Source organism: Plectropomus leopardus, chromosome 7, assembly GCF_008729295.1.
Source record: "Plectropomus leopardus isolate mb chromosome 7, YSFRI_Pleo_2.0, whole genome shotgun sequence".
NCBI classification, from domain to species: domain Eukaryota; kingdom Metazoa; phylum Chordata; class Actinopteri; order Perciformes; family Serranidae; genus Plectropomus; species Plectropomus leopardus.
In genome coordinates this window covers 25,065,022-25,090,759 of record NC_056469.1, presented here as the reverse complement: position 1 = coordinate 25,090,759, position 25,738 = coordinate 25,065,022, and the positions used below count along the sequence as shown (strand labels likewise).

The 25,738-nt window shown below is 38.8% G+C and overlaps 4 protein-coding genes across 4 annotated transcripts in view; 2 read left to right on the top strand and 2 right to left on the bottom strand.

Moving 5' to 3' along the window:
* Positions 1-941: 941 nt before the first annotated feature.
* Positions 942-9,184, bottom strand: si:ch211-149k23.9 (germ cell-specific gene 1-like protein). The gene is made up of 6 exons (XM_042490084.1): positions 8,287-9,184; positions 2,989-3,171; positions 2,135-2,182; positions 1,876-2,028; positions 1,652-1,763; positions 942-1,540 (listed from the first exon to the last, which is right to left on the bottom strand). Exons 1-6 carry the CDS (start codon positions 8,480-8,482, stop codon positions 1,168-1,170), a joined length of 1,065 nt encoding a protein of 354 aa, XP_042346018.1. The 5' UTR covers positions 8,483-9,184; the 3' UTR covers positions 942-1,167.
* Positions 9,185-12,156: 2,972 nt separating this feature from the next.
* atg12 (ATG12 autophagy related 12 homolog (S. cerevisiae)) lies at positions 12,157-15,220 on the bottom strand. Its single transcript, XM_042490613.1, has 4 exons — positions 15,100-15,220; positions 13,313-13,449; positions 13,144-13,206; positions 12,157-12,336 (listed from the first exon to the last, which is right to left on the bottom strand). Exons 1-4 carry the CDS (start codon positions 15,191-15,193, stop codon positions 12,277-12,279), a joined length of 354 nt encoding a protein of 117 aa, XP_042346547.1. The 5' UTR covers positions 15,194-15,220; the 3' UTR covers positions 12,157-12,276.
* Positions 15,221-15,281: 61 nt separating this feature from the next.
* On the top strand, positions 15,282-19,705 carry isoc2 (isochorismatase domain containing 2). Its single transcript, XM_042490442.1, has 7 exons — positions 15,282-15,387; positions 15,571-15,681; positions 16,451-16,575; positions 17,018-17,230; positions 17,760-17,830; positions 17,927-18,044; positions 19,539-19,705. Coding segments are annotated over exons 2-7 (594 nt in total). The 5' UTR covers positions 15,282-15,387; positions 15,571-15,680; the 3' UTR covers positions 19,605-19,705.
* Positions 19,706-20,048: 343 nt separating this feature from the next.
* Positions 20,049-25,738, top strand: part of foxj2 (forkhead box J2) — an 11,101-nt gene continuing 5,411 nt past the window's right edge. Inside the window, exons 1-6 of the mRNA XM_042489462.1 lie at positions 20,049-20,293; positions 20,568-20,923; positions 21,094-21,168; positions 21,300-21,392; positions 24,167-24,333; positions 24,749-25,239. Coding sequence (XP_042345396.1) covers positions 20,594-20,923; positions 21,094-21,168; positions 21,300-21,392; positions 24,167-24,333; positions 24,749-25,239 — 1,156 coding nt within the window. The 5' untranslated portion in view covers positions 20,049-20,293; positions 20,568-20,593. The remainder of the gene's footprint in view (positions 20,294-20,567; positions 20,924-21,093; positions 21,169-21,299; positions 21,393-24,166; positions 24,334-24,748; positions 25,240-25,738) is intronic.

The window sequence follows — 25,738 nt, the reverse complement described above, 5'->3', positions numbered from 1 at the left end:
ACACCTGAGTGTGAAGGGTGTAATCGTAGACTTGCCCGAGTCCCGGGACCAGGACGCTTTGTTGCTGCTGTGGGCCACCAGCACGCTGTGAACCACCAGGCTGAGGTTTGCCCTTGCCGAATTGAAATCGCTGCAGCAGCTAAGGTCTGAGATGCTGTCCGTTCTCTTACCTGAGAAGTAGTGGCCTGGAGGATGGGAGTGAGGGGGAGCTTACACGGGCAGTGCAAGATTGCTTATTCTTGTAAACCATTAAATTCAGGGCCCTATTTCATCATTTCAGTGCCTCCAGGTGCTAAAACGAAATCCTAAAATGTGCATTATATTGTGATCAGGCCAGTTCAGGCCTCCAGGAAAGCAGCTCAGTCTTGCTTCCAGTGGCCACTTGTGGTATTGCAGTGAAAAAAAAATTCCTGCAGTCCAAAAACATTTTCTTCATAGGCCACCATTATAAAAGACACGTCTGCAAAACTGTTAACAGGAAACCTCCAACTGCAAGTCAATTATGACTCTTTCTATTATTTATTTTTTGATTGATGTCGATTTTACTTATGTAAAACTTTCCTTGAGCCGAGAAAAGTGATTTAAAAATCAATTGCGTCATCACAATGTCAAGTTTTTGAGCCAAGCAGGAACTCGCGGGCGGGGCCAGCGAGAGAAACATTACTGCACATATGCAGTGGGCCGCATATTGAGGAAGTAAAACTGGGAGCTAGAAAATCTTTATGGCGAGCATATCCACTGGAATGAATAAGCGCCATCTTGACATCCATATCTAGTTATTATTATACATCTATGACTGCAGGTCACTTAACGGCCTCAAACAGAGGCGTCACATACAGAACCTTTAATATATACACAATAAAATAATATAATTTATGCATTTACGTATGAAGACAAAAATGTACTTTCCTACCATGAGGCACTGAGAAATACCCAGAAAACATGCAATCTTGCATGTCAGTGTGACATATCTATACACTGTAGTCTTTGCAATTAGATATGCGTTGAATCAAGGACCGCAAAGTGCAATAAGTACGTCCCAACGTCACTGAAAGTCAAAGTGAAAGAGAAGAAACAACAGATCTGTTTGCTCACATCAATCCTTCTCCTGCACGGTGACAGCGTTTTTCCTTTTTCAGCCCTTTTAAGTTGATGAGTATAAATTCCCTAACAAGGTGAATCGACTCGGTCCATGGCCTCGTCCATCTCATCCATCTCTCTCTCACAGTCTTCACACCCCTCTGGCCCACAGCCTCCTACCAAAACCAGCGTTGGCACATCCCCATTTCCCACTCCTACCACACTTCCGTTCGGGGCCCACGCTACGTCAATCATGCCGTCTGGACACTGCAGCAGGCCGCTGACAGAGTAGAGCCCACCTCCTGGAACAACCTCATCATAGGCAGGAGCGTGAGTGGCGGCTCTGGCTTCCTCCAAACGCAGCCTCTGTCTGCGGCGGAGCTCGATGATGGTCTTTGTGTAGGAGTTGAGTGTGACCACAGCGGCTCCCATGCAGCAACTGAAGGACACCCAGGCAAGACTGGGAACAGATGAGAGAAACATTTCATCCCAGTCTGTAAATAACAACTTTTTAATTGACGTATTTAAATAATAAAGGCTCATATGCTGTCACTGAAGAGCAGACACCTACGCGAATGACCAGCCGTAGTCCCAGGACTGAGGCCGCCAGTCTTTGGGGCCCACAATGACTGTCATCTGAAACACTGTTGTGTACATCATATGGGCCACCATCCCAAGAAGACCTACATAAGGATGTGAAACAAACAAAAACACACATAATAAAGAACCATAGAAATAGAAAATAACACATAAAGAAGCAGGTGGTTATGATCTTAGTGGAAGAATGAATCTTACCTGATAACACAGTACAGATCGCTGCATAGGCATTGATTTTTAGTGAGTGCATCTCTTTATGAGAACACAAGACCTCCAGCCACATCAGTAAGAAGCCCATGCCCAGCAGACCGATGTATGTAAACTCTGAAATGACTGACAGCCAGAGCACACCTGCAACATTGGAAAATACATGCACTATTCACACACATGCACCCATGTACAAAAAGTGTTGAAAAAGCAGCCAAATGTTTTTGCATTTTAGCCGATAACAACTCACCTTGTGTTTCTCCAGGTGTTAAATCTATAAAGCTTCGACATTTCTCCCCTGCCAACCAAATTAACAAATGGAGACAGAAATAAAAATCAAGGGACAATATTTTTGCAGAGAGTTGAGACTTAAAAGAATCTATGAAAACTAGTAAAGGAGTGTAACCAATATTGCAGCCAGTGGTGGACAGTGATGATGAAGTGCATTTACTTAATATTCTAAGACCTGGATTGAAAATAGTTTTCCTAGGCTGCATTCAGAAGCCTTTCACAAGCATTTAAACCTCATCAGTAGAGACAGGTAGAGAGGAGGGGTCATCAACAGGAGGTTGTATTTGGTTGTGCAGCGTTAGTATCACCCACGGCTGCAGATGGAGATGAAGATTCCCCACCAGATCACCCATGGCCATATCTCAAGTCCATGTTTGACATTTTTGTGACGGAGAGAGGTTTGTATCATTTTAAATGTTTGCTCTGTTTACTATGCAAAAACTTCAACACGGCCTACAAGATTATGGGCATCTCTTCTCTGCAGCATATTCAATAAGTACAGGTTCTATAGGCAAGTCAGTTCAGTCATTCAGTGGGTTGTTTTAGAGTCATTTGATTCTGTAAATGTGCATTGAGATTTAAAAAAAACAAACTACTTTCAATACTTAGTCATTTTTAAATGCAAGTACTCCAGTACTTTAACTAAAGTAATAATTTGACTGAGCAACTTGACTTGTTTTGGAGTAACATTTGACCAGGAGTACCTTTACTTTGAATCAAGTAACAGAGTTGACTACTTTGTCCACCACTGACTGCGATTAAGAGCAACTTTCTTAGTTTACGTGTGACTGGACGTCGGCTTTGTGACCTCACCATCATTGTGTTTCTCGCAGCTTTCCCAGAAACCAGTGTGGAAGTATCTGAAAGCAAACTTGTCTTCTCCCGTCTCCCAGATGTATTGAACTGCGTTGGCCAGCTGCCTCTGTCTGATTTTGGCCAGCTCTTCCCGCCTGGCTGGAGACAGGGTGCGGTTGAAGGGGTTCTGAGTGGGACTCTCTGTTTGACAGAACAAGAGGAAGACAACGAGCATTTTAGGCACATTTTTGAACCTGCATGTTCCTCTCATGATGATGGAGTTAGTGGCTGGAGCATTGTGCATGTGCATTGTGTATGACATTTCCATATTTGACATATTTCTATGGCACATTCCCTCCTTTTGATCACTCGTGTACTGATGGCAATTAACACCGGAAATTTAACTTAGTGCACCCCTCACATTCAACACGAGGCATCTCTTTACAGACTGATACAAACTCCACCACAGAACTGGCTGACAAAGTCATTTTGAAGGTTTTCTTTTACTCCACTCTCTGTACTGCTCCATGTACATATTCCATTATTTTGGAGTATGTGCATGGAGCAGTACAGAGACAAAAACAGGCCCAATGCATGGCGACAAAGAAGTGAGGAGGTTGATCTGTCAGGTTTGTTTTGTAAAATATGTTGTTAAAACACATACGATGTCGTCAGAACATGCAGATGAACATTTCACTTAAAAAATAATGTATAAATGGAGCTGTGATACATTTATTAATCTGTTGGCTAATTCGGTTTTATTCTAACTTCCTGAGGCACGGTGCAATTTGTCGCAAATCTGACGCAGCAGTTCAATTTTTTCAATGTACTCAAAGTAAATCCAAAAAACAACAAAAAAAACAAACAAACAAAAAAAAACAGAAAGAGGAGTTTTGTAAACACATCAGAGATCACAGAGGTTCTCATAGGAATTAATGGACTTTTGTTTGACTTGTATATCTACAAGTAGCAATGCGGAAACAAAGGGTTACCACTACCGTAATATCAGTGCAGCGTGGCAGGATAGAAGCACAGGTTGTTAACTTGTTGATAACTTGCTCAGAGCGTGAAATTTAAGTTGAAAACAAATCGCGAGCATCCATGCTTTCTATCTCCATCAAATGTTATTTTGCTCTTCCATTAGTCAAATATGTTTCAGTAAATGCCATTTATGACTATTTATTATGTATTCAGGTCTTGAAGAGTCCCATTTTATAAGGGAAGAGTTCAAGGAAAATGGGATTGGGCCATAGACACCAACACATTGGCACTCACACATATCTGTGGCCTCAATCCAGATCACATTTCTGAAGAATGTGGAAAGGAAACCCACATACACAGAGGTAATATCATGCAAACATCAAACAAAAACAGGACCCTCTTCCTGTGAACTACCAGCATCAACATTCAAAGAGTTACATTCATTACATGTACATAAACACAGAAGTGCATTCTGCAAATGCAGTCATGCCTCAGAAATATATAACTTTGACTGAATATTTTCCAATATATCAAAAACTGAATGCACCAAAAAGTTAGAAAATGTAATGACTACCACACACTGCATGCAGATGTGTGTTGATCGAGAACTGTTGGAATAAAAAAAGGAATATGCGCTTAAGAATAAGAGACAGTTTCAAAACAGTGAGCACAACACAAGTTAATTACACCATGGCCTCAAAAGTAACACGGCTCTGTGTTTTCCAGTCACATGAAGGCTTGGCAGACTGCCCCTTGTATCCAAAATGCACCGAGTGGATCATTTCTTCACAGACATAAAGAGACACCAAAACATACATGCATACATCCACGTGTGTTTGTAAATCAGGTTCAGAAGCATAAGGGAGAGTTAAATCCAGCACTGTAAAGGTAGATCTTTCTGTACAAGTACACAAAGTACATGCAGCAATCAAAGATGATTCCTCCGTGCAGTAAGAGCTGGTAATCTCATTGTGGATTAAACATATCTGTTGAGAAAATAAAAAAACAGGCAGCAGGCAGCGCACTATCCCCCACAGACCAATAAACCTTTGGGATCTACACTCACACCCCACAGATTTATTCTAAGCCATAATTCACTGTGGGACTAAGGTATGTGCAAAAAGAGATTAAAAAACATCAAACCAAGGACAATCACACAAGGAGACGCCTGTCAGTTTATCCACTCAGATTAGTTTGAGGTATTGGTTGTTATGCAGTGAAAAAAAACCCTCAATACTTGTGTAATCAGGTCAAAAGTCAAGGCCAAAATTTTGGTGAAGTTAACATCTCAAAACTGCATTTTATGCCTTTGGCGCACTTTGGAAGAGATAGAGCACAATAACAAACTGATCACACGCACAGACGCTCAAACAAAGGTAAACAAAACATACCATGTATGCACAATTGTAGGGAAAGTTCATTTCAAAATCAAAAATACATATTCTTCCTCTTCCCTGTAGCACTATTTATCAGTCTAGACTGTTTTGGTGTGAGTTGCTACCAAAGTGTGTTGATTTTCAGGGCCGATACCACGACCGATTACTAGTAGTTAATGAGACCAATAACTGATATCTGGAACCGAAATCCATTTAAAATAAACATGAAAATCTTTCTGTCAATACTTCGAATTTGAAACTTAACAAACTCCAACATAAACCATTGTTTAAATGCCTTTAGCAAATGTTTAATCAAAACTAAAACGTTCAGAATCATATATAGCAAGTTCCCAGCAACTTTTTAAAATAAAGTTGAGTGATTATTGAAATAAGAAATGAATAAATAAAACTAGTTCCCTGAGGATTTACACAGTAAAAGTTCCTTCCATGCTGACACTTTCTTTGCACTTTTTAATTAAATAATTTTATCGGCGATCATTAAAATAAAACGCTGATACAGAAAAGTGGCAAAATGAAGAACATCGGCCCCAATAATTGGCCAGGCCGATAATCTGTCGACCCCTATATCAGACTGGAGGTGTCTGTCTTCTCTCCAATATAATGGAACAAGTTGGCACTCAGCAACAGTGTCTCTTTCCAGAAATCATGACCCGGATACACAAGTTAACCCACAAGCCTTGTTGGGAGCAGTTTTCTTTCTACTACACCCACCAATCAATTCACTGCACAGATCAATATTTGTATCTACTGCCAGAACACCTCGCACCACGGAAAGATCTCTAATCACATCGAACAGTCTCAAAGAGTTCGTTTGTTTGTACTTGATGGAGTCTAACGATGACGGACATGAGATGCAGTGAAAAAGTTCCAAAAAAAGCTTGTAAGTAGACCTTCAGTTAGGATTGTTTTGTCAAACTATGATGCATATTTTTCAGAAGTATATAAATAATAAAAATACCTGTTTTTCATTGGAAATCAGACTAATGTTTCTTCAATAACTTAAAACAATGATGCATTATGAAGCTAGGAGTAGGCCTTTAAAGCTGAAAAATATCAAACCGTGGCGATAATGGGTGGAACCTGGTCAGTAAATACGTTTCAACATTGAAATTATGCCTAACTATTGCAAAAGCCTGGGAGGACATCTGGAAAACATCTGACTGTTGACGTCAGGAAGGATGAATCCATATTTATGACAAACTGTGAACATGTTGCAACAGATACTGAGGTCAGCAGGCATCTTATAGTTCAGTATTGTCTTATTTCGCTTTAGCCGAGCAAAGTTTAATATTGTGAAATACTCATATTCGCCATTGTGGAGTCATAAACTTTGATAATAATGTGGAACATTATAGATATTTACACTTACTGGTTTGAAGATTAACATCTTACATAAAAACAGGACCATATCATGAAAAATATGATGCCAAAGAGAAAGTTAAATCATTTAAATTAGCTCCATCTCAACCAGTTACAACACTGAAATGCTCTGCAGTATTTTTACACTGTAGTATCTCCACATCTGGGTCATGATTTCTGAAAAGAGACATTGCTGTTTTTTTCATGTGTTTTTCGAAGTGCCACAAGCTGACTGTCATCTAGTCCCATTATATTATAGAGAAGGCAGACATCTCTAATGCTGATATCGCCAACACTCTCCAACTCAAACCAAAATAATCCAGACTATCAAAGAGCAGTACAGGTTACAGGAAAAATATGCATTTTTAATTTGGGGAGAACCGTCCCTTAAACAGTAGCTAAACTTCTACACCCTGCTTAAACACTTAAATGTTCTGTTGAGACTCAGATTATTGTCAAAGTCAGATACGAGCTACTTGCATAAATGTGGGTGTGCTCCTCAAAAAAATAGATACCTCAGATCCAGTGAGTTGGATTTAGGGCCATGCATTGGCAGAAATCATATAAAATAATAACAACAATATTTTAATGAGTTTAAAATCACATGAAACTAAAACTTTTTGGGTTTTATCACCCTAGAATGAGATGTTTATATTTATATATAAAGCCCTTCCCACCGAGTCTGCCATGTTTTTCTACGGTAGCCCAGCACAGACAAACCAAATACTGGCTCTAGATAAAGCCGTTCCCTTTTCTGTGTTTTTGTATCGGCCACCATTGTTCCTTACACAACCTCACCGTTCTACCTTGCTTTTGCCAACAGGGCCCCTCGATTTTGGGAACGACCTGCCTGAGGAGATGAGACTCGGAGAACCAGTGACATCTTTTAAATCACTTTTTAAAACTCACTTTTACAGCCTTGCTTTCATGTGATGTCATCTTTATTTATTTAATCTCTCTCCTTCTGTTCATTCATTTTGCTGCTCTTCATCTGTTCCTTATCCTTCGTATGTCCTGTTCTTACCATCATTTCCTGTTTTAAATGTATTTACTTGTTCATCTATCTCTTATTTATTTTTTTAATCTTCTTTTCTTTGTTTTAACCCCACTGATGTGATGTCTTCTTCTTGTATTATTTCTTAGATTATTTTTATCATCTTTTATTGCATTTATTCTTTTATATTTTCTGTTATTCATTTACTACTTTAACTGCCTTTTCAGGATTTGCCTGCTTTATTCCTTTTATTTGCTTTATTCTCATTTTGTTTTCACATTTTGTTCTTGCCTTTTTGTTTGACTTTTATTTGCCTCTTCTTTGGCATGTTTGTTAATGTTACCTGAGATTGTGCCTTTGCTTTGTCTGTAAACAACAGTTTTTTAAAGATGCTATATAAATAAAGTTATTATTATATGCCACTAAATCCTACACATAAAAATAAATGTATGCCCACAAATTTTCCAATAACAGTAAATGAACAATGTAAGTTCCAGTATACTTAAAAAAAACAAACCGAAGAAAGAAATATGATGCACAAAACACATTTTTACATGTAGAGGTCAAAACCAAAGTGACACCTACCTGTGGTGTAAGGCTCGCTGTTGTTCTGACCACAGTTCTTCATCTTGACGGGCGACAGGCAGAGGGGCTTCACCACCTTGTGGGTGCCCTCACACCAGTAAGAGGTGCAGAGAGCCAGGATGGAGAGGGCCAGAGCCAGAGTGGTCAAGGTCAGGGAGAGCAGGGAGCGAGAGCGACGGGACAGACGCTCCAGCATGGCCACACAGGTGAAGAGAGACGCGGGGGGAGGCCAGAGAGAGACAGAGAGAGGGGAGAGTCAGGCCAAGAGGGGGCAGCTGCTGCACGTGGGAATAGGACAAAGAGGACAGAGGGTACAACTGCAGTCACAGATGGAGCCGTGAGGGCAGCACAGATGTTTAGGGGTGGTTTAAAGAGGTGATGATCTGCCAGGTTTTAAACGGAAAGCAAAAGATAAATGTGATGTAACAGTACGGACAGAAGATGACAAAACACAGCTGACAAAGTGATACTGTAAACTCGGCGTGATTAAAAGAGAGATAGATAAAGAGAGAGCGTGAGGGGAGGGAGGCGGATAAGATGCTCTGAAGTTGATACACGTGGGAAAGGACAGATGGGACAAAGAAATGAACAAGAGGGGATTTAGGTGGACGACTGTAGGAGAAATGCAAGGATATAACAGTATGCTGACCAGACAGCTTTAATGTGATATCCTGCTATTGATCCGTGTGGCCATACATCCCCTGACCTCAGCGGCTGGAGACCCTTTAGTGTGCACTCGATAAGTCAGTGTGACTCTTCCAAAAACAAAATAAAAGATCCTGGAATTTATCGTTAAAAAAAGAGGAGATAGAGGACATCCTTAAACCCAATCCATCATCTGGCAAGAAAGCCAAATTAAACGTTGAATGGGACACACAGAGACTAAAACCAGAGTGTCCATATGGTGACATCTAACATGAATGAATGTCAGCAAGAGCCATAAAACCGCCTGAGGTCACACACGTCCTCCAGCTGTTTTTAAGGAGAGGTTATTAAAGAATAAGTAATGTTTGCTATGCTGCTAATGTCTCCCTGCTTCCTGATCAACACACTCAGGTCGGACCCTCGTTATGAGCCCCGCAGCTGGACCCTAAGTGGAAGAGAAGACGGAGGGGAGCAAAAACAAGAGATTACTGTTTTTGATGAAATTATGGATAAACCACAGATCTAAATGAGTTTTTGCCAGTAATCCCTGATAATCTGCTTGTGTTAGGTGTGTTTTAGTGTGAAGTGTATTCTGACCATGACTGCTGTGTGTCTCTCTCATGCAACTTCTCACTGCCAGCCCACAGCCCCTGAAACACAACAGAACATCAGTTAGGTGAGAGAAATTAGCAAAAAAAAAAATTTAAAAATAAAAATCTACCAGGAACTGACCCATGTTGGTTTCTAGTATCTGACTAATAATAAATAATAATAATAATAATAATAATGGCAAAAAATAGGTCACAACATTTTTAAAAAGACAATGAATGAACAATACATTATGTCTACATATTGAAAAGAATACAATCTGTAAAAATCTGTTTCTTGACATAGATTTTATTTTACTGAATCTGTAAAATATTCTCAATTAACCCTTTGACACCTGAGCAAATTGGCCTGATATCTTTCCAAAACGTTGAAAATACAATGCGAATCTTATCAAGAAATTACTCCAAAATAAACAACAAAAAAAGAGTAAAAAGTACAAGAAAATTATCCAAAAAGACAGACAAAAAAAGAAAAAAATTTTTTTAAAGAAAAATTGGAAAGATGTGAAAAAAGTGGCTAAAAATAATAACAATTCTGTCAATATTTTTTCATTTTCCTTTCCTTTTTTGATTTTTAATTACGATAATTATAAATATAGTTTTTGCTGTATTTATGCTAGATTTTAAAAATGAATCATTTTCCAAATTTACTAATTTCCTCACATAACTTTGTGCCAAGTTGCTCTTTGCCTTCTTTACATTGTTTCTGAAAGAAATCAAACTCATTTGCTCAGGGTTCGAAGGGTTAAAAACCTGTGAAGGGCATCTGAAAGCAGCACAAGAAAAGTGATGTTGATCCTGGTTTTCGAAGGCTGAAGAACATTACTCTAAAACCTTTGGTTGTAATATATTAAACACGAAATACAGTGTGACCAATTTAAATTCGCAAAAGTTTACAGTATGAACAAGCTGGATGCAAACAAACCCATAGATTTTTTCCTAGAATTACCACTATCTAGCATAAAGATGATAACACCGATATAACTTTTAGTTAATCATACAAAGAAAATTGGTGAAAGTTTTTTTTATAAATCATTGAGGGGTTTTCTTGTCTTCATAAATAATAAGTATAGAGCTGCAACTAACCATTATTTTCATTATCGTTAGATCTGACAATTATTTTTACGAGCAGTCAAACATTATTTAGTCTGTAAAATGAAAAAAAAAAAAAGAAAAAAGCTCATCGCAGTTTCCCGGAGCTCAAAGTGACATTTTCGAATTTTGTCTTTTATCCAACCAACAGCCCAAAACCCAAAGACAAACATACAATTACTGCATCATAGCTCAAACAATATCATAAATCCCAAATAAAAGCACCGATTTTCACATTTCAGGAGGTAGACTCTGCAAATGTTTTATAGTTTTGCTTAAAATGACTGAAACACTTAATTGATTATCAAAATGGTTGATTTTCTTTTTTCAGTAGACTAATTACTGAATTGGCTGATTGTTGCAGCTCTAATTAAGTAACCAATCAAAGTGGAAACTGGACACACAACCGTTGGCCTCAGTTAATCTGCACTAACCAAAATATCTGAGAGCTGTAATACTGGTACATCAAAAAAGATCCATTTGGGCTAATATACGAAAAGCAATACATGTCTTGAAATAAATAAATTATTTTATCTATTTATCATTTAGAAAATAGTGAAAAATGACCATTATAATTCTAAGGAACCTAACAAGAAATTTTCCTTTATTTGTTTTATTGGAACATCAGTAGAAAAGAAAAAGCTTCTCAGTTTTACTATTATAAACGACAAAGAAAAGCATCAAATTCTCACATCTGACAATCTCAAAACTGAAACAATTTGTTTTCTGTTGATTAACTAATCTTTACAACTGTAGTTATTCTCATAAAAAAAGAGACGTACCTACCAAAGATGTTTTTCTTGCTCCGTGTAGTACTCCAGGTCTAACATGAAGTTCAACAACCACTTTTAAACACTTTCAGGATTCACTTTTTGCCGCCCTACAGCCCTCCGTTATCTCTGCTCTTAATCAAAAAGCTCCATAAGACCTCGTTGCTCCATCCTGACCAGACTCTCGTTGTCACTGCCCTCTTCGTCTTTTTCTGTATCTGTCACTAGTATTCCTCCTCCAGGATGAGCATCAGTGACCCTTACCTCTCCAGCTGCCCTCCTCCCTTTAATCCTCCTGGCCAATAGTCGGTCGGAGATGCAAGCCCGATGGAGCGACTGAGCGTCTGTCTCCACGCCACTCTACTCTCTTTTCTGTCTTTCTTGGGAATTTATGTCACAAACCCATCCTGAATCATGTAATCCCTCTAAGTCCATCTGTTACTGTAGTGCCCCCTCTCTTCCTGTGTCTGTCCCTTATTACACTCGGTTCCTTCTCAACCTCACAGAAACCTTCACCTCCAGCCTGAGCTCCTCACCATTTTGACTTCACCAAGCATTCAGTTATTACACTAATAGATTGGATGAAAACTGTGGACTAATGGACTAAACCAATGCATCCGTATAAATGGGCTTTTCCTTTTTTCTCCCTAATCAGCTCCAGCGCTGTGCAAAGCCAAATCCTGTGCCCACTAATTTAAGAGTTTATTTTTGGGTGCCAAAGTGACGCTTAGAAAAACAGTGGGAAGAGATTTCTATAGTTACAATAATTTATTTACAATATGTATGTACAGAAAAACTGAAAAAATGCCAAAAATGGAGAAAAAACAGGTGTGCATGTTGGGAGGATAGATTTAAGAAAGGAGGAGTTGTAGAGTTTAACCCCAGGCTTGAGATTTACAGTAATGTAGAACCAGCTTTCCATCGCTGCCAAAACACTGAAAAAATGAGAAAAAAATACATAAATGTTAATTTTAAATAAAGACAGATGAATGATACAACAGTGCAGTTTCATAAATGAATGTGTTCAAAACTAATATTAACTGGTAAATGTAAACTGACTTTGATCTGTCAAGCTGTGCAATCGATGTCCAGTGTGAATTCTGGACTCGGCTATTTCTTATTTTAATCAGTGGTTTAGGATTTTGGCTTTTGAAACATGGAGCGTCCCTCTTGTTGCCCCCTCTGCTGGTCAAATCCCACATGACAAATTCACTTCTATGGACTGAACCTTATAGGGCTGCACAATATAATATGAACGCATTTCTCTTTTAAAAGGTAAAGGAAATACTTTCATGTTGATATTCTCGAAAGGTTTTCATCTATAGTCACTGATAAGGCTCTGCTCATTTGCTTCACTTTTTGAATAAACAAAACAAAACTTTAGTTTGTGATTTTGGCAAGTAGTGACGTAAATATTATTAAAATTGTCTTTTGTGTGTGTTGCACTTTTACTCAGAGACATGATTAATGTTTGCATGAGAGGTCCAGTTAGCAGCTTTTTCTGAGCTCTTAACCACATATAACTGGAATTTAACTGGATTTTGCAGATGATTCGGGTGAAAAAAACTGGTGAGTGGACTTTAGAGGTGAGATTATTTAGTTACACGTTCTGAGCCGAAGGTCATGAATGAACTTTCATGCTCGTGTCTTAAGTGACAAATGTGACTAGCATTTATCTGTAGTTTGTTTCTATTTGAAAGCACTCTACATAGAGAGAGCATTAAAACAGGCATTGTACTCACATCAAAGAGGACGCCTACTTCTTGATCCGGTGAGGGGGCAAAAGACTGGTTGACATATATGAACTGGAAAAAAAATGAGAGCAGATGTTTATAGAGTTGCAAGACGTGATGCATGTTTTCACAAATATGATTTGGGGAAGTGAAAAATGTAAACAAACTTTATTCTTACCAGTTGTTCACTGCCATCAAGCTTGAGGAAGCGAGAGATAAACTGAGAAAGGGACTGTACCGTCCTCCCCCTGTCCACTGCCCACTTCTTTGTTTTCATTATAGGAGTGTCTCCAACTGCCTTCAACAGCACGTCAACTATCAAAACAGAAAAAGTAAAAAGTGAAAGCGCTGCTACCAGGGGGGTATTCCAGAAAGGAGGTTCAACAAACTCTGAGTCTAACCCTGAACTCTGAGTTTATTTACTCAGAGATGAGAAACTCTGAGTTCAGTTGATCTGAATTAGTTCAATAAACTCTGAGTATTTTCACCTTGAGTTTAGCATGTGCACGACCTCAATAAGAAGCCATCATCAATGAACCCCGATACCTCGATTCACCATGGCAACCGCTGAGGAAAAAAAAACAAGCTACTTTTCCCCATTGGAACTAGTGGTCCTCATGCTGCCTAAGGCGAATATGAGCCCATATTTAGAAAGAAAAATAACACAGTTGCAGCAACTAAGGAGAGAAAAGCAGCATTGGAGAAAATCGCTGCCCATGTCATTTGTGTCAATGCTTAAGTTTGAATGCACGTGTCTACAGACTGAACATTAACCTCATATTATTAAAATTGTAGCGTACGGGTGAAAAAGTGATGGATTGATTTTCATTGATGTGCAATCCCACAGGGGGAAATGCACTTAGAAGCAACTGAAAATGTATATATATATATATATATATATATATATATATATATATATATATATTATATATATATATAAATTACAATAAAAGATAATACTACAGTAGATTGGTATGCAGTAGTAATTAGTGAATTAACTGCAATATAGACAGGATAAAAGAAAAAATACTTAAATAAATAAAGAGATGCAGAGATGTAAACAGATAGTAACAAGAAGTAGAAGTAGGGCCAGGGCTAATAAAACTGGAGTTTATCTACTTCTCATAATAAACATGGTGAACTACAGCCAATGTGCAGGCATTATTTATTTAAAAGTGTTTATTTATTTACTTTGATATGATTACTTTTACTTAGAGTATTAAGACACAGTGATGTAATATTATGAGTTCAAAATTATATGTATGGCGAGGCGACTCTTTAATGATTTTCAAATTGACCCTGATTTCAATTCAATGGTTTAATATCATGGTTGTTGATAACAGGCTATAAAATTGTTTAATTTATTTACTGTTTAGTGAAATAACTCTAAATAAGAAAACAACTCACATTACATCGCAAACAACTGATGAAAAAAAAAAAAAAAATTTTAAAAAAAGAGGCTGTCTCGCAATTTCTTAACAAACGTTGTTAAAATCCCCAAAACATAAAACACCATATTTGTTTTTTAATAAAACTGGGCTGTGACAGTTTGACAGTTTTAAGCTAACCGGAGTTTGTTAGCTTAATATTAGTAAAGTATTATTATGTGCAGACGTGTGGTTGCTACTCGTGCCAGAGTAAAACAATGCTTGATACCTTATGGAAATAAACCGCCTATCTCTAAAAATATATATAACAAACTTTAAAGTCAAAATTTGATGTTTCCTTCGCAAACATTAGCTTTAGCTTTAGCCATTCCCCACAGGAAGCACCACATGTTTAAAGCAAAATGTTTATTGGCTAAACAGAAAAAAATAAGCCTTCCTATTGGTCAAAATCCTTGTCAATCGTCTTTTACGTCACATACCCGGAATTGTTTCTTTCCGCACTGTCAACAACCCTCGTAAACAGATAGCTATTATTCGCTAATTTCGTATGACTTTCGATATATTGGACTTTCTTTACTTTTCTTCTTATCATCGTTTGTCGTCGAGTCGTCTGACGGCGGTTGTGACTCCTCTTTTTGCGTTTCTGTTGGGGACTCTGCATTGTCGGACATCTTCAGGTGACCACTGAGGGTTGAGTTCCCGCCCACCAGAGCAAGCACGGCGATTGCTGCGAACAGAGGCTGCTATTGGCCAAGAGAAACGTCAATAACTTCGACACGCAATTCTATTGGTCAATGCGCTTCTGAGAGTGGTGTTTGTCAAAGAACGGTGGTTAAACTTGTCTGTCTCCTTTGCTACATGCTAGGTTAGTTATTGTTTTGACTTTGGTTTATTATATTTGATATAACGAAATCGTCTCATAATGAATTCAAATGTTGATTGTTTGAATGGGTGATCTCGTGCCGCTTTGTTTCGATATTGAATGCATTCTTCTTCCTTCACGTGCAAGTAAAATAGGCACATTTTCTGTGGGTTTCTTATTACACAGGACGCGTCACATGGGACATTATACTTTAACCTGACAGCTAACCTTTCTGCAGCCCTGTTTAACCTGTCACCCACTGCCCCTTCTCACTGTCGGACCATTCAGACAACAACAGTAAGTTTATTTTTTTATGTTTATGTTCGCCACATCAATTCATTTGTGTTACAAAAACCATGCAACACCATTGAGGATTTTTTTTTTTTGTATGAGGAAGATAACTTATTTCCTCCTTAACCCTTCGAGACCTGAGCAAATTTGCTCGGTTTCTCCATAAAACATAGGAGGAATGCAATGAGCAATAAAAAAAAAAACGACCCAGAAATCAGTAAAAAGAAAAAGAAATTAGTAAAAAGTACAAGAAACTTACCTGGAAATTAGTTAAAAACAAACAACAACAAAAAACACACACACAAATGAAGAAAAAAAAGAGTTAAAAAGTTAAAAAAACTCGGAAAGTGGTTAAAAATTTATAATAATTCTGTAATATTTATTATTATTATGATTATAAAATGTATATATTTTTAAAAAGCTAGGGAAGATGTGAGCTTTTTAAAAATATATACATTTTATAATCTACTAATTTCTTTCAATTTGTGAAATATTTCTTACCAAGTTCCTCGTTGCCTTCTTTTCCCCACATTTTTGGAAGAAATTATACCAATAAGCTCAGAGTTTAAAGGGTTAAATATTGTGAAAGGCATCTGAAAGCAGCAAAAGAAAAAGGATGTCGCTCCAGGTTTCAAAGGGTTAAGTAGACATAGATTGCACCAATGTGAAAAACTTGATTTAACATTGCAAAGATGTTTAAGAGTTGCCAAGTGTTCCTGTAAGCCAGTGGACCTCTGAACACAATTATTAATTTTCTGTAACCTCGTTCTTGAAGTGGCGAGCGTTGGCCGGCTCTCCACCAAGGATGCAGTGCTCTTCCTGTGTGACATGCAAGAGAAGTTCAGACCCAACATCTTCCAGTTCACCAACATCGTGAGCAATGCTGCCAGAGTGCTCCAGGTTGGAAATACTCACCATCATGCAGCCATATCAGCCAGTAGGGTTTCAGTAGTATAATGTGAAACAGTATACCAAGATATTGAAATTGGCAGTCATCACACTGTGTGCATTTGCTTATCTATGGTGGTGAAAAAAAAAAAATTGCAAGTGGACAAAGAATCTCACCTGCACGTGTGCATCTTCCATCCTCCTTCTTGCTTCTATTAAAAAAATGGTTTAATATTTCAATTACAACACAGCATCGGTTCAACCAACCATTCCTTTAACTAACTGAAATGTCACTGATTATAATAATATATACCATGAAACCATGGTAATTTCTGAGACAGGTGTTGTACCGTGAGAATCTCATACTATTGCGGCTCTACTTAACATTTACATAAGTTAATAGCCTTAGACATTCATTTTTAAGTAATAACTATTTCTCTCCTCCTTCTTACAGGCCAGCCGTGTTCTGGGTATCCCCTCGATTTTGACGGAGCAGTACCCAAAAGGTCTGGGTCCCACAGTACCAGAGCTGGGAGCAGGAGACCTGAAAGCTCATGCTAAGACGTCATTCACCATGATGATCGAGGATGTGGAGAAGGAGCTGCAGGCCCTGGGGAACCCCAAACAGGCTATACTCTGTGGAATCGAGGCACACGCCTGTATTGCAGTATGACCAGATTACTGTTATAATTACCCAGCATTGTTTGCAGCATCACAAAAGAACAAAAACACAAGTGAATACATAAATGTTTACAGTCACGATCATCTTATTCTTAGTTTGCTACAATGTGTGCGTCATCAAGCCTAAATGAAGCATTTTTAACCCACTTTATTTTTAATTTTTGTTTTGTGTGCACTAGGTTTAACTCCTCTGTTTCTACTGTTTTAAAATCAGGCTGACTATGCTCGTACACATCAGCATGTGACTTACGCACTGACTCTAGCATGAATTCTTTATTTTTAGAAAAAGACCTACCTTCTTTATAAGTGGCCCTTTATGAATATGAGCCTCTAACAAAAATTTAAGGTGCACTTGAATAGATGTGCTTGTATTATATGTATAAGACACGACACGAGGGAGGAAATGGTGTGATCATTGAGCTGTTATGCTATCTGGTAATGTAATTATTATGTCCGTATGTGCCGCAGAGCTTCAGTTAATGAACGAGGACATCTGTTTTGTGTGATTTTCTCAGTGCACAACATTTGACCTGCTGGAAAAGGGAATGGAGGTTCATATTGTGGCTGATGCCGTCTCATCCAGAAGGTATCTGTGTATTCTGTGTTTTTTTCTGCTATATAGCATAATTTCGGTATAACCTGTGATAAATATAATTTTGTTCCTGTGTGTCTCCCTCCACAGCCAGACAGACCGTCTGTTTGCTCTGTCCCGACTGAAGCAGAGTGGAGCTTATCTCACTACCACAGAGGCCGTTCTGCTGCAATTGGTTCAAGACGCCAAACACCCCAACTTCAAGGAGGTGCTTAAATCAAAAGCTGTTACACTCCTGAGTTACTTTTGTTTGTTTTGATGTGATTTGAATATAATGCTGCATTCTATTTATCGCGGGGAGTTTATTGTGTTCCAGTACAAGTAATAAAAGCCAAGATACTGTTAATTATACTAGTTCATAACAAAGGATTACGCTGTATTTTGGGCATACAAACACTATAGCAATATGTCCACAGATACAAGTCTGACAGGACTGTTTGTATGACTGCTTTAATATGACACAAATAAGACAGAAGTGCTATAAATAATATGTTACTATAGATTTCATCACTGCTAGATTTTGAGGTTGGTGAAGTTTCCCTGACTTTCTGAGTCGAAAATCCGACTTCAGGGGGTGCTCCAGTTGGAACGTCTGTCTGGGAACTCAGACACAGACTGTTTATATACGTGATTTATTGAAGTTATTAGCACTTATTTTGTTTCAGCTCAGTGTGAGAGTCTCGCATTTAGTGCTCGGTGTTTCTCCGCTCTGCTTTGAGGAGAGGAGAGCAGAGTTTACTACAATCACACTCACCACTGCAAGTATGCAAGCTCCACAACCAAAAAGCCATCATGTAGTAATGAAGCATCATCAGCCCAAAAGATGTGAGGATGACAAAAATTAACACTCAAGGGAACGCAGCTCATTCAGGTGACTGAAATACAGGCTGCCCTGAAGCAACAAACACTGCAGAACAGGCTACTCCCTTAAAGGGACAGACACTCCCCTGAGACAGGCCAAAAAGATTAAACGGACGTTTTGCCAGTTCATATTTTTTTGGTGAAATGAATAAATAAATAATAATAATAATTGGCGAATGCATTGCAGAGCTTTTGATTTATTCATATTGTCAAGCATAGGCTATACATTTGATTGATTTTAATAACTAAGGAGCCTACTTAAAGTGTGCACTGTGCCCCTGTATTATCAAGGGAAATTGAAATATTGGATCAGGACTCTGAATTGGCAGATACTTGATATAAAACGACTGAGATCAGGGGCAAAAAAAACTTTATCAGGACATCCAGAGTTATTTCTATAGCTTCCCCAACTATAATGCGCAAAACACCAATATTTGATTTTGAGGTTGAACTTTTTCAACTGTCAGTATCGGCTTGCGACTTCCAAAATTTTGACTTCCCAGTGTAAATGGAACGCACTAAACTGGCAGTAAACCCCAATTCAAAATTTAATTTGCACATTCCCAGACTGCTGTCAGTCAAGAGACTGCAGCTTCGGGGCTGCCAAAAATGCGCTGCCTACAATCTCTATCACTGACACTGTCGACCAACTAAAGGTGACCTTAAACTGTGGTGAGGGAAGCCTTCATACTTAACACTGCAGTGATCAAACCTAAGTGTGCCGTTTCTTTCTGTGTTTGAAAGCTGCCATCTTGCCCTTGAAAACATGCAGAGACCGATTTCATTCTGATCTGCCAGAGTAAGTGATGAAGGTGACAAACATATACTCTCTTTTTTACAGATCCAGAAGCTTCTGGCCCACCCGTCCCCTGACACCGGCCTCCTCGCCTTCTTCAGCGCTCTGTAGGGAGATCATCACCTTTCATTCTGTCCCAAAAGATACTGTACAGAGTTTCACTGCTTCCAACACACTGATAAAGAGCTTCAATAAAGTGATGCTGCTACAAATCTGCTCTGCTTCTGTGCTCGTGTTTCTGAATCAAACCCTCATGGCTTGTTCGGGAGGGTCTGGGGCCTCGTGGGTCAGAATAGTCCGAGGAGAAACGTACAGGTCGTCCCTCTTTATTGATATCCTGCTCAGCCCAGAAAGCTGCAGGAACTTGTACTACAAGCTGTGAGAAGCTGAAGAGGAGGGCCCAGCTCACAGAGGAGGGCCAGGCTCACAGAGGAGGGCCAGGCTCACAGAGGAGGGCCCAGCTCACAGAGGAGGGCCCGGCTCACAGAGGAGGGTGCAAAGAGTTATGTCACTAAGAGGGAGGGTTAAGTGACATCATTCTGGTAGAGTCAGAAAGGGAGGGGAAGGAGACAGGGAGAGAAAAAGGAAGCTCTCCGACAAGTTTTTGTGTGTATTTCTTCAAAGTTACACAAAGTTTCACAATCCAAAGGTATTACTGGAGGCCTGGTGGGGATCAACATGCTGAGGAGGGACATCTGAAAGGAGGGACGGACATCTGTTTGCCAGCAGTCGTGCACAGCTGATGACAACATCAAATATAACACTTTTTAAGGCCTTGGGCCTCGAGTGACCATAAGAAGGTAAGCAAGTCTCTCTTCTTCCTCAGAAAATAGAAAGTGATGGTGGAATAGTCACATTTATCTGCAGTCACATTCTTGCGGATGTCTTTGCACGTGAGTGGAGAGTTTCCTGAGCAGCACAAAGTGTCTGAACTTGCTGCGTGAAGTTCAGGAACGGAGCGAGTGACAGTGTTACATTACAGCCAGAGAGGAATCTAATAAAGCATTCACAGTGTGTTTGTGGCTGCTGTGTCCAAAGTGAAAGAATCCAGTGCTTCCTATTCTGATCCCTCAGATCCTGGACAGAGAAAAGGACACAAAATGTCCTCTGAACTGGACTCCAGTCTCACCAGTATTGACTGGCTGCCTCAGCTGGGAATCAGTACCCTGCGCTCGGGGAGAGAAAGAGGTGGAGGAGGAGGAGGAGGAGAGAGGGACAAGAAGAAAGACAGAGGGAGGGAGAGAGACTTTCTACCCTCTGTGCCGGACCCCTCCCCTTCTAACTACAAAGGAAAACCTCCTCACAGCTACGCCACTCTCATCGCCATGGCAATAGCAGCTGCACCTGAGAGGAAGTTGAGTTTGAATGACATCTACACCTGGATCAGTGACACTTTTCCCTACTACAGCCGAGCCGGCCGTGGATGGAAGGTAAGCTTTAATGTAGAACAACAACATAGTATCGTTGTGAAAGAAGACAAATAACTCTGTTGCTAAAGTATAAGTTTATGGTAAGAGGTGATTCATAAACAATTTTCATATTATTTGCATCACAGGCTGGTTTATGACTGACTCATTTCATCACTTTGTGTTGTTTACAGAACTCCATTCGTCACAATCTGTCCCTGAATAAATGCTTCAGGAAAGTTCCTCGGCCTCAGAATGACCCCGGCAAGGTGAAGTCATTTTTTATTTCTATGTCATGATCTTAAGCATATATGTGTTTTGCATCACTGGGATGGAGAAATGATTGCTTAAAAGAGCATAAAGATAGGAACTTACTGGATACTGGGTGCTGCGTTTGCAGGGCTCATACTGGACGATGGATGGACCTGCAGAGGTGAATCAAGCGAGGGCACCGAAACGTCCCTATCCAGAGGAGGAAGAGCAGAGGCTGGATGTGAGTTGTTCAGTATCAGTTAACTTGTTGACTGATTGTTGTTAAAATGTCAAATACTCAAAGGTGTAAAGTAGATATATAATGTATAAATTTGGGGTTCTGGCATTTTATCCCCATAGTTTACTTTCTTTCTGTACTTCAGTTGTAATATGATACTGTTATAATCACTAGTTTCTTAGGAAATTAAGATTTTAAACTAAAAACATCCTTTCATTTTATTTATTTATTTATTTTCATGATTTTTTTATTGGTGAAAGTTCAGGCACAAAGGTAAATAACAAAAACAAGAACATCCTTTTATGAATTCAATTATACAAATTATTTCACAATTAACTATCTGAAGGGACCAGTTTTTAAGGACACATTTTATTACTGAGAGCTGTTTACTTTAAAGGGTCAGTTCACCAAAAGGACATAATCTATTTTTTAATTTAACTCTAGTATTTAGTCATGGAGATACTGGTTTTATTTGTCTGAGTTTTGAGAATATGCATCTCTGAGATATCTACAGCCACAGGAACAAAAATGGTGAATGAAAGCTGATTTCTGATATTTTACACAAAAAATATCTAAATATAAATATAAATATAAATATAAATATAAATATAAATATAAAATATAAATAAATATATACATAAAAAATTTAACACCAATAATAGCCTGTTTACTCTGATGATCTGCAGAATTTGGTGTTAGCAGTTTTATAGGGCGTTCATTTACATCGCATTGGAGGGCAGGAAGAAAAATTGCAATCTGGGCGACGAAATCCTGGCCACGAGAGCAAAACTGATATTTCTCTGTATTATAGTATTTTGGGGAATTTGGGGAAAATTTAAATTTTCACATTTAGAAGTTTTTGTCAAGTGCTTACAAATACCTAGATGCCTTAAAAGAACATTTCATCTGCAACTTAATTTAATTTCAGTTACTCACCTCATGATACACTGAATTTGTGAAGAAAAGGGTTTTTTTTCTCACATGCCTCCACAGTGAATGGAGAATCAAATATATGTGAGTATTCTTTGAGAGGGGTCCGTGTCAAACAACAGCTAAACTATATCAAAACCTCTGAGTACAAACTCTCACACACCTGACACAGTTTAATCCAAGTCTCATTTATCCAGGTGTATAGTCAGTACTTTTGTAAAATCCTACAATGTAAAATATTTGAGCCTATAAGTAGCGCGCCTGAGCATGTGTGTGCTCACAAGCTCCACTTTTGCAGCTCAGGCAGTGTGCATCTGAACATGACCCGTCACTGCATGACACTGTACTAATATGTTTAAAATGTTTGCATTTTAGTGAAAATGCATTTATTTAGGAAGTACTGAGCATGCAACTGGATAAATGAGATTGCAGAAGTTGTGTGAGAGTTTTTAAATGGAAGGTTTTTTTTTTCAGTTTTACTGTTGTTAAATATTGTCCCCATTTACTTCAATTCATGAAGAATGTCTTTTTCCATTCCCCATGAAGGCAAACAAGAAAGCTTTCTTTAGGAACTCAAGGTAACATGTTGTAGGTAACTGATATATAAATTGATCATATTGTGGGTAAAGTATTCCTTCAAATTATCTCAGCTGTAACTCCTTTGCATCATTTAGTATGCACAGATCTATGAATATGCAAAGTAGACTCACCCGTCAGTCGCTCGCCTGCTGCTCAAGTGTAGCCGGTCAACTTCAGTTTGCTCATCAAACGCACAAATCTCTGCCTGTAAACAGAAACAGATATCATGAGGCCTTGGCTTGGCTCCGTTATTCAACACCTATCAACACTAATGTGTTTCTAATGTTAGATAACCCTGCAGTGCTGACAAGTTGAAGTGACAGTGAAACCTAACCCTCAAAACATACATATGTAACTACATCTGGCTTCTCCTCTGATGCCCCTTGTCCAGCTGTAGCGTTATGGAAAGCCCACCTCGCAAGTTGTCAGGATTGGTTGCTCAGGTTTGTGATGTAACAAACCTGAGTGTCAGAATTCATGTTCTCGAGACTGTTAATAGTGCCGTGCAGTTCCAAGAGAGAAATGCGCAGCCATGGCATTAGGCGGGTTTCCATTACAGATTTGTGCAAAACTTAAGCAATATTTTTGAAATGTTGATAAAATACAAATTGCGAGTGACGTTATGCAACTTCTCTTCTTGCGCTAACATTTCAAGAAGCATGGCAATAGATGTTCAAAACATTAACAGGTTTATTTCTGTTGCAGCTACCACACGAGATGTCATTATTTTCAATCGAAGGCGACATAAGCGTGTTATGTGTGGGGGTAATGGAAAGTCAAGCCCTTATACATGGGAGCGGCCACATATGAGTGATTTCTGTGAGTTCATAGTCAACGACTTCACAGAGGAATAAAAAACTTCTGCACGATGCGCTCAACTTTTGAAGTTATGTGATGCAATAACACCTCTTGTAGCACCTGCTGCATGATGCCCGAGGCAGCCAGTTCCTACCAACAAGTGCATCACCATCATGTGACTTATAAAAGCGCCAAAAGAGTTTCCATTGTTGTTTTGCAAATATGACTTTTTTGAATCACATGAATGAATGACGTGTTTCCATTGGGCGTAGTTTATATTCATAATTTAAATTTGCGTGATTTGAAACCCATCTACTGACTGCTTATTTTGCTCATGATATCTGTAGCATAGAAAAAAACACCATATGGACATGTTTCCAAGTTTAAGAACTTGATTTTCTACTTTTACGTCTCTACAGGATGTTAATACCATCGCCAACTTTTCAAATCATAACACTGCGCTCTTACAGGTTCCTCAAGTCCAGGGGACACAAGCAGTGAGAGGAGCCTCTCCTCATCAACCGCCACAACCTCCCTCCCACACAGACCACCAGCTGCTCAATACAGAGCCACTGGGAGCTATCCAGCAGCAGTCGCCCCACTCTGCGTCCCTCTCTCCTCCCCCATGCAAGGTACCGTCATTTCCTCCCCTCTTTATCACAGTCAGCATTACAGCATCTTATCTGATTATTTCCTAGTTTATCTTCCATTTTTCCTTTAAGTAATGATGAAAAATTGTAGATTTTGATTCTGAGTATGTGGGTGTATGCATGTTTAATTAATTAGAGGTTTGAAATTAATAGGAATTGGTTAATAAAAATTCAGTGATTTATGGAGAAGGGGTGGGATTAAATAAGTTTTTAGTACTTCTTCTCACACCTTTCCGAATACGTAAACCAAGTCATCATATGTTTTTGTATGTTTATTTTGGTTTATGTTTTTCATTGTTTGTAAATTTTACTATTTTGTCTGTCTAATTTTGTATAATAATTTCTCTATTTACTTTTTTACATGTTCGAAATAAATCAAATCAGATGTCTTTATCTTCACAGCAACCGTCAACCCTACATGCCGAGCCCTGGGTCCATTCACCCTGTCCATCATCCCTCTGCTTCTCCTTCAGCTGGGCTCCCACCTGCTCCCCCCATTTCTTCCATTAACTCCTTCCCACCTCCCCATCCACCCGGCCCCACTTTCTCCGTCCCCACTGCCTCTGCTACCCCTCTGTCTGCAGCCAACATGTCTGCAGCGTCTCCAGTGGCTCCCTCTTTCTCTGATGCCACTCTGTCCTTCCCTGCTAACTCAGTATCTGTCCCCACTTTCTCCTGCGCTCCTAACGCAGCACCTGTGTCTGTCTGCACTGTGTCAGGACCCATTCACTCCTCTGTGTGTGTCGTCCCTTCATCTGTTGCTCCTGTTGTCTCAGTAAACTCCTCCACTGATCCTCCGCTGCGCTTCACCTTCGATGAGATGATCTTACCAGACCTGTACGCGTCTTTCAAGTCTCTATTCAAGACCATGCGTGAGAGGGGAGGCTCACAGTGTAAGTACTCTTGACTGTAAAAGTACTCTATTACTCTGCTAGAACAAGTCCTGCATTTAAAATTTTACTTATGTAAAAGTATAGGAGTAGAATCAGGAAAATGCATCAACAGTAAAAGTACTTGAAGCAGAAACATTGTAGTAAATCAAATATTAATAATAAGCTCTAAAATAATAAAAAGGAAAACCAAGTTGTCATTTTTGCATGTAAAATTAAATCAATTTTCTGGTCAAAATAATTGCCAGATAATTTCCTAATCGGTCAACTACTGTTGCAGCTGTACTTGTATGTTTTCATATGGTTCGTATGATTTTTAATTTTTTTTTAATATATAAAATATAATATATATTTTAATTTTATGAAGGATCTGAAGTCATTGTATTTCTGGATCTTAAGTTATGAAAGAAACAAGCTGATTAAAAAGCACTTTTGTAACCTTGTTAAGAAAAGTGCTACATAAATAAAGTTTATTATTATATTATTATTATTATTTGCATCA